Source organism: Delphinus delphis, chromosome 15 (genome assembly GCF_949987515.2).
Source record: "Delphinus delphis chromosome 15, mDelDel1.2, whole genome shotgun sequence".
NCBI classification, from domain to species: domain Eukaryota; kingdom Metazoa; phylum Chordata; class Mammalia; order Artiodactyla; family Delphinidae; genus Delphinus; species Delphinus delphis.
Genome location: NC_082697.1, coordinates 65,847,794 through 65,856,578, shown reverse-complemented (window position 1 = coordinate 65,856,578; position 8,785 = coordinate 65,847,794). Strand labels below are relative to the sequence as shown.

The 8,785-nt window shown below is 41.2% G+C and overlaps 1 protein-coding gene across 2 annotated transcripts in view; it reads left to right on the top strand.

Moving 5' to 3' along the window:
• Positions 1-537: 537 nt before the first annotated feature.
• The window catches only part of LOC132438051 (acyl-coenzyme A synthetase ACSM1, mitochondrial), a 38,254-nt gene continuing 30,006 nt past the window's right edge, over positions 538-8,785 (top strand). The window contains exons 1-2 of one of the 2 annotated variants that reach the window (XM_060031849.1): positions 538-642; positions 3,965-4,207. In XM_060031849.1, the coding sequence (XP_059887832.1) occupies positions 4,016-4,207 (192 nt within the window). In that variant the 5' untranslated portion in view covers positions 538-642; positions 3,965-4,015. Of the gene's footprint in view, positions 643-3,949; positions 4,208-8,785 lie in introns of both variants that reach the window. The other variant, XM_060031850.1, reaches the window with a different exon arrangement.

The following is an 8,785-nucleotide window of genomic DNA, read 5'->3' as shown; positions in this document are numbered from 1 at the left end:
ATTGATTACGCCAAGCACTGTGTTATGTATGTTTCATGAATTATTTCATCTAATACTAACAATGACAACAACAAAGAGCAACCATAGGAAATAGGTGTCACTATTAGCACTCCCATCTCATAGATAAGGAAACTGAAGTGTAGAAAAAGGAGGTCCACGAAAGTCAAAGAGAGCGTAAGCGGCAGACCTAACGCTTAAACCCAAATCTCTCTGCCTCGGATCACAGGCTTTAACTACTAGGCAACGCTGCCACCTGACTGTCATTGAAACGAGAACATTGGAGACCTGGGACTGGGAGAGGGGAGCAGGTTAGCTACAGAGAACTTGTGAAAGTGCTCCATTTGGCTGTATCTGTTCATTCACACTGCAAGGCCTCCCTACCATAACTGGAGATTACGTTATATAGTTTTTCTAACCGATTTTCTCTCCATGAGGGCTTGTGATTGCTTTCTGACCTGTTATACGTGAGCATCTCCTCCCCCTTCTGAATCATTCAATTCCTGCCAAGTTCTCCACCCCAGCTGTGGCCAGGAACCAGGTTCTGTTGTGTGCACAGAGAGGACTGAACTTCTGATCAGAGAGAACTGAACCCGCAAAGTCCCCATCCAAGACCTAACCCCAGTGTTTCCTAGACAGTACCAGGTAAGATGGAGGTGAATGACAGCTTCTTTGGGTGGGTGGGTGTTTATATGTGTGTGTTTATCTGCCACAGGGCAGTAAAGTATATACTGAACTTAAAATCTGAAGACCCAATTTCAAATTCTGGCAGTGCCACTTACAGACCTCGAGCATATCTTGTAACTTCTCTGACACTTCTTTTCCTTTACTGCAAAATGAGGATGGTGATATCGAGAGAGAGAGGGCTCAATGGGAATATACATGTGATATGCCTAGCACCGTGGCCAGCACGTGGGTGATTGATTCAATGTTAGACAGCTCTGAATGTGGTGGGCTGTGGGAGGAGGGTACCGAGAGGGGTAAAAAAGACCCAGAAGTTAGACACTGGAAAGAAAACTACATTATGCAGAAGTTCGTTCACAGTATATAAGGTGAATGCCTTTTATTAAAAAATATCTTTTTAGGGCTTCACTGGTGGCGCAGTGGATGAGAGTCCGCTTGCCGATGCAGGGGACGCGAGTTCGTGCCCCGGTCCGAGAAGATCCCACATGCCGCGGAGCGGCTGGGCCCGTGAGCCATGGCCTCTGAGCCTGCGCGTCCGGAGCCTGTGCTCTGCAACGGGAGAGGCCCAGCAGTGAGAGGTCCGCGTACCGCAAAAAAAAAAAAAAAAGAAAAAAAAATATATCTTTTTAATATTTAACATGGAAGGGGCTGACCTCAGAATTTGCTGGCAGTTAGAAGGCACCTCAACATTTACTGAGCCCTTATGCTGTATCAGACTCAGTGCTGGCAAAGTGATTTATATTGACTATCTTGCTAATCCTTGTGGAAGCCAGATAGTGGGTGTTACTACGATGCCCTCAAGTTTGGAGACATGAATGGTGGTCAAGATCACTCAGCTGGTACCCAGTGGAGCCCAACCTGGCTCTGTAGCTCTAGGATCCCCTATAACACGCTAAGGATGGTGCCTCATAAAATAAACAGCTTTTCAGTCCAAATGCTTGTGAAATCAAAGCTCTGTTGCAAGAACTCTTCAAGGCACTGTGTACCAGTCATATGGGATTAGGGTCCATATAATGACCTCGTTTTAACTTAATTACCTCTTTAAAGATTCTATGTCCAAATACAGTCACATTCTGAGGTACTGAGGGTTAGGACTTCAACATATGAATTTTGAGGGGACACAAGTCAGCCCATAATAAAGGATTAATTAATTTCCTCATTATTTCTCTTGGTGTTGTTTTGGTTTTTAGCCACTTATTAAGGGGTTGTTTGCACTGTCCTTGAGTATTTTAAGGTGGATCCTGCAGTGATGTAAACACCTGTGTATAAAAATAGCAACTGAGTCTGGTTTCTTGCTCTCAATGAGCTCATGCCTGTGGAGAGAGCTATGTGTTGGAAAAAATAGCAGGAAAAGCAGGTTTTAGAACTAGCTCTGCTACTAAACTTGCCTTGAAACCTTGGGGAAATCCCTGTCCCTCTTGGGATGTTGACCTGGAATGGGGGTTTTAAGCTCAGATGTTGACAAGAGCTGGATGGGTACAGTAAGGGCAGTAGCAAGTAGCTGTAACAACATAGGGAGTAGTGGAAACCCTGCTGAATTGGACAACATTCCATTTAATTTTCAGCTCCAACCAGTTGGTGCCAGGTTGAAATAAAGGCCCAGTGTTGCCAGGCCTTCTGTGTTTTCAAGAAAAATCTTCAATTCACATTTTAAATGAAATCTCCCAAATTTTAAATATTGGCAATTCAAATTTTTTCCTCCAAAGGATGAGGGTCAAACGTCTGGGCCAGCTGGTTATCTTAGGGTCTTTCTTCCCTTAAGTGCTCTGAACAAAAGACAGCACTGTTTATTGACAGGCACTAAAAAGGAAGGGGACATACTTCAGTTCATGTGGTCTAAGGATCCACACAGACAAGGAAACTCTAAGGGATGAAGCTTTCCCATTATCTGTCCTCTTTTCTGCAGACAGTAGCAGGGTTCCGAGGGCAGCATCAGAATTAATTGGGGTTTGGTTATTGTGAGTCTAAACAGGTTGAAAATAAATTGAGTCAAGTTTTATTGATCGCTTTTATGGGGCTATTGTCAAACAGTATTATCTTATTGCTGAAACGGGGAGGAGGCTTAATTGTTTGCAGTGATGAAGTGCTTGAACCTCAGAGCTATCTGTGAAGTGGCTTTCTTCTCACAGAACAGAAGTTCTAGCTTAAGCCAATTTTCACAGTCAAACTTCAAGAAGCATCCTAATAAATGAGCGTTCTGCTCCCATGTTAGAAGCATTTGTTGGGATCTGGAGTGGCAAAGAAACTCTATTTCACAGGTCAAGTGATGGATTGGTAATAGCTACCTGGAATGCTGTCCTGGGGAAAACCCCGAGCCCAGATCCTAGGCCAGTACGGAAGGTGCTGTGATATTAGCCTCCTCTGTCCTGAGTGTGCTGGTGCATATTTGTCAGTATTTTTAGAGTCTCAAGTGACAGAAACCCAATCTCAGGAAGGAAAAACTGTTGGCTCATAGAATTCAGGACAGGATATTACCAAGACAGGGGTAGAGATGCAGACGGGCCTCAGGAACAATAGTTCTGAACCAGAGACTTGCATGCCTCTGAGATACTCTCTGCCCCTTATTTCCATGTCTCTGAAATCTTCCTTGTTTTCTTCACTCATGCAGAGCAGTTATCTCCACATGACAGGAATTATAGCCACCGACAGTTTCCAAAGTGTGCATTTCGTGGCTTCCACCAAGGAGAGACTGCCTTATATACCCTTTGGTAACAAGCACACACACAGATTTTGGAGAGGGATTATGATTAGCCCAGTTTGGATTAAAAAATCATAGGAAATGACTGCTCAGCTCTGGACCAGTCAGCTTTGAACAGGGGGTGGAATCATCTAAAAATACGTTAGTTTCCATGAGAACCATACATTTGGGCTCGGTGGGAAGAGAGGTCTCCAGAGCAAGGATAACATGAGGTACAGGACTTTCAAAATGATGAGTTTCTACCAAAAAGGGGATGACCACATGGCTGCCATCCCAGGGGGTACAAAAAGAGAAGGAGACCCTCAGAAATATGTGCCAACCTTATCTGGTAGCTATAGCCCCTCCCCATCATTTTTGGCCTCATCTGGGAAGAGAAATCCCCACCTAAATCAGTAAGTTGTGCGTTCCAAATTCCAGTGAGCTGAAACAAAGTTATCACTCTAGCAGTTAACCAGGAATGTGCCTTCATTTTGTGGAAGAAGTTCCTGCTCTAATGACCGACGTATTAGCCGTCTCTTCTCAAGGCAGGTGGTGGCCTGAGAGTTCTGTGCCTGCTTCCTGACGTATTAGCCGTCTCTTCTCAAGGCAGGTGGTGGCCTGAGAATTTTGTGCCTGCTTCCTGAGGACTGCTCCACCATGCGATGGCTGATGAAGTTCCGGGTCCTCTGGGACATCCACAGATCCCGCTGTGGCTTCTACCCTGCCCCTCAGTACCTGCGCTGCCAGTCTTTGTCGGGAGCTGGAGCCCCAAGATGGAATGACTATGATACACCTGAGGAATTTAACTTTGCAAGTGATGTACTGGACTACTGGACTCAAATGGAGAAGGTAAGAAGGCACCCATGCTGGGGGGTGAGAACAGGATCGACCTCTTGCTCCTAGTAGGTTGAGGGGCACAGAACTAAGAATGGCTTCTGGCTAAGCCTACAAGTATCATGAAAAGCTTATGTTTTGGGCTTCAATTCTCAGCCTTGACACTTCCTCAATTTTCTGAGCCCCAGTGATTTTATCTGTGAAATGGGGATAATCTCATTTAAGAAACAAGACAGCAGGTGAAAGTATCTGGTACACAGTCAGGTAACTGTGACCAAGTGTCAAGTTCTAATCACAGGTCAGCAAGTTGATGTTGGTCTGGATTCTCACCTTCAACTACTGGAACTGTGAGTCTAACTAGAATTCATCTCATCACACTTGGGCTTGACTTCAGCCTACACCGAGAGGGAGGGTACAGGCAACCTGACTGTGCACATGAACATCTGACCATGTAACAAAATTATGTCATCTGTCTTCCTATGAGGATGGCAAGTACATCTGGAGTCTTCCCTATCAACTACCTACTTGAGCGTGTGGCTTTAGGGTGTGTCCAGAGAATCCTGTCCCTGTGGTCTCTGCAGAAAAATGCACGTTCTTGGTTTGTCTTTTACCAAGAGACAGACCAAGAGGGGAGCAGTGGTGACACTAGGAGTTGGGGTAGACAGTGGGTGGTGTTCCAGCTACTAAGTCCCAGCAGGTAATGTCCACATTGTGAAAACCCACTGAACACTGTCTTTGTACAGAAGAAAGAATTCACCTAAGACGGAGTCAGAGAGTTGATGTATTTTTAATTTCCCATGAACATACATTCATATGTTAGTATTCAAAGCTTACATGCCTTTCATAGGGACTTTTTTCCTACCTCCATCTTTTTCCTTTTTCTGAATTTCCATAATAACTCCAAGGAAAACAGAGCCCTCAGTTACGGAGAGCCCTTTTTTTATGTGCCATGTCAAGCACTTTACACTTATTATTCTGATTAGATGGACACTTTAATTATCCCCATTTTCCAGCTGAGGAAACTGAGGTTGCAAGGGGTCAAATAACCTGCAGAATTCACAAACCTAATAAGTGAAGGAGCAGGATTTGGGCAGGCTGTCTGTTTCTATAATCCACTGTTTAACCTGGTCTCACAATCTGATGACGTCCAAACATCTCTGCCTTCAAACTACAAACTGACTTTCATCACTGCCCAGACCAAAACTCTGGTTAGACCTTTTGAATCATGAGAAATGGCTGGAGAGGCCATCATTTTTTTCTGTATTTGTCTTCATAAAGTCCTTATTAGTTCACACATCAACCCCTGGAGATTATCACCATGTAAATATTTGCTCAGGGAATGCCGCGTCTTTGTTGGGTCATTGTCAGTTGCTCCATATCTCCAAACTTCTCCTACCCCCAGCATCTCCACCCCATTTACATTCATTCTCACAACAGTTCTGATCTGTCTGTTTCTACTTTTCCAATTGCCTTGATCATGATCAGTGTCTCTCCAGTGACGTATGGTGTCTGACACCTAGCAATCCCTCAGTACCCCTTTGTGGGATACATTAATTTTGAAACTTGCCGTATGAGCACTGTATGGATTGATGTTGCTCCCATGGAAGACCTTCTAGAGGGCACGCCACCATAGTCCACTCTGGCTTTCTGGGCCTCCCCTTACAACTTAACAAGCGTCATTCAGAAACTGATCCGTAGCCTAATCAACAACACAACCCAAACCATAACAAATAGAATTGATTTTGACTCAATTTTCAACACATTTTACTTTTTAAAAATGTTAAGTTAGAAATCCAACATTTTAATGTAACTTTTTTTAGCATAATCCAGGCAACATACGTCCAGGGGTGGAATATAGTCACTCATTCAGGCCACCAATTTACAACCCCTGACTATCCTTGGGAATTAAACCCTATATTACTCTAGGCTCCAAGGATACTACATTCCAACTGATTCATGGAGCAGCCTCCCAAATCTATTCATGAGAGGTCACGTTCATGTCCAAAATCATTCATTCTGTCTCTTTGATACTGCATTCATTCATTCAGTTAGGATTTAATGAGTACCTAACATGTGCCAAACACTATTCTAGATAAGATAGGGATAGAAAAGTAAGCAACGTACAACGCTCCATCTTTCCTCTTTTGATAGTGTGATTCTCCACTTCATGTCTCAGGAGAGATGAGTACAGCATCTGTGACATTGACTTCTGTTTGTTTGGGCAAAAATCATGACAGGAGCAAATTCTTCTTACCACCTTCTGATGTGTATTAGTAATAAATATTGCTCAATAAGTGTAGTGTCTGATATGTGTATTGTCGCACCAGCTTTTTTTTTTTGCTTCCATTTATATGGAATACTTTTTTCCATCCCCCGACTTTTTCAGTCTGTGTGTGACTTTAGATCTGAAGTGAGCCTCTTGTAGGCAGGATATAATGGGTCTTGTTTTTTTTTTTAATCCATTTAGCTACTCTATGTCTTTTGATTGGAATACTAATCCATTTATATTTAAGGTAATTTTTGATAAGTATGTAGTTATTGCCATTTTGCTGTTTTCTGGTTGTTTTGGTAGTTCCTGTTTTGTTCTTCTTTTTTTCCTCTCGTCCCTTGTGATTTGATGACCATGTTTAGTATTATGCTTGAATTTCTTTCACTCTTCTGTGTGTGTACCTATTATAGGTTTTTGGTTTGGGGTTGTCATGAGATGTATATATATATATACATATTTTTTTTAAGTTGATGATCTCCTAAGGTCAAATGCATTCTAACCACCCTATATTTTTACTGTTCCTCCCCATGTTTGTTGTTTTTGATGACATATTTTACATATTTTTCTTTTGCATATCCATTAACTACTTATCGTGGGTATAGATGATTTTATTACTTTTGCTTTTTAACATTCCTACATAAGTGGTTCCTTATCTTGGAGAAGTGGCCTAATGTAGGAGATGTCCTATGGACCCAGCAGCACACTCCCCTCTGGTCACCGGTGTTATATGCTCTAGGGTTATATGCTCTAGGGTCCCCCCCCTCTATGGGCTATGTGGGCCCTTCTGTTGTGGCATGGCCAACTACCGTGGGTGCACTGGTAGTCAAGGCTGGCCCCCAGACTGGTTGGCTGACATTTCCTGTCTCATGTAGTGGTTGCCAGCCTGTAGCCAGGGATGGTTCCTGATGTGGCTGGCCATGTGGCCTGGGATGTTCCAGGGCTGATCTTGGCTCACTGATGGGTGAAGCTGGATCCTGGGATAGCTGGCCATGGGGTTGGGGCACCTGGAGCTGGGGTTGGCCCACCGTGATTGGGGTCATCTTTAGATTTAATTTAACCCTGAAATTCCTTATTATTCCTTCTTTAGATTCCAGAGTTGTTGTTTTTTTATTTATTCATTCAGTACATATTTAACGAACATTTACTATGTACCAGGTACTATTCTAAATGCTTTGATAAAGAATTTAAAAGTTATCACTAATTTTTTGTTGTTGTTTTATTGAGATATAATTGAAATATAATTATCGCTGTTTTCCTAAAAAAACAAAACCCAGCAGTTTTTCAGGTCAAACCCTTAACGCACTAGCATTCATATTGAAATATTTAGACATAAAATCTGGGGTTTTCATTGCAGAAAAGCTTTTGATAGTGGATTTAACTTTTTTTTTAATAGATAGGAGGTTTTTAAGATTTCTATTCATCAACTTTGGAAAGTTAACATGTTTTAGCAATTTGCTTATTTCATTCCAAATGTCATAAAGTTATTTTTTGACATAAAGGTATTAATATTTCCATTATTTCTATTTTAATGTCTGTAAGATTTATAACAATGTACACTTTTTTATTCTTGATATTTTTAATATGTTTATTCTCTTTTTTTACTTGATAAGTCTTCCTAAGATTAACCAATTTTATAAATCTTTTCAAAACCAGTTTTGGTTTTACTGATATTCTCTCTTGTGTATTTGCTCTCCATTCCATTGATGCCTACTGTTATCTTTATTATTTCTTTCCTTGTACATTCCTTTGACTTAATTTGCTATTCTTTTTTCAGCTTCTTGAGATGGAAGTTTATGTCCTTACTTTTAAGCCTTCCTTCTTTTCCAGTATCTGTATTAAAAGTATAAATTTCCCACTAAGCACTCCTCTTAGGTACATTATACAAATTTTGATATGTCATATTTTATTATCATTAAGTTCAAAATATTTTTTATTTGTCCTTTGACTCTTCTCTGGCCCATAGATTACATAGAAATGTATCGGTGAGTTTCCTGATAGTTGAGGTGGGTTTCTCATTGTCTTCTTGTTAATGATTTCTAGCTTAATTCTATTGTGGTCAAAAAGTGTACTCTGACTTTTGAAATTTCTGGAGGTTAGTAAACATTCCAAATGCAATGGAAGAGAATGTGAGTTATATCATTGTTGGGGAAAGTGTTTTATCTATGTCAATTAGGATTTAAATTCTATGAAATCTATCATATTCTATCATTAATTTACAGAAATTATAGAAATTCTACTTATATTTCATTTTAATTAAAAATGAAGCAAGCCCTTTCTATAGGCAATAAATTCTTATGTGTTTTAACATTCAGAAAGAATCATCT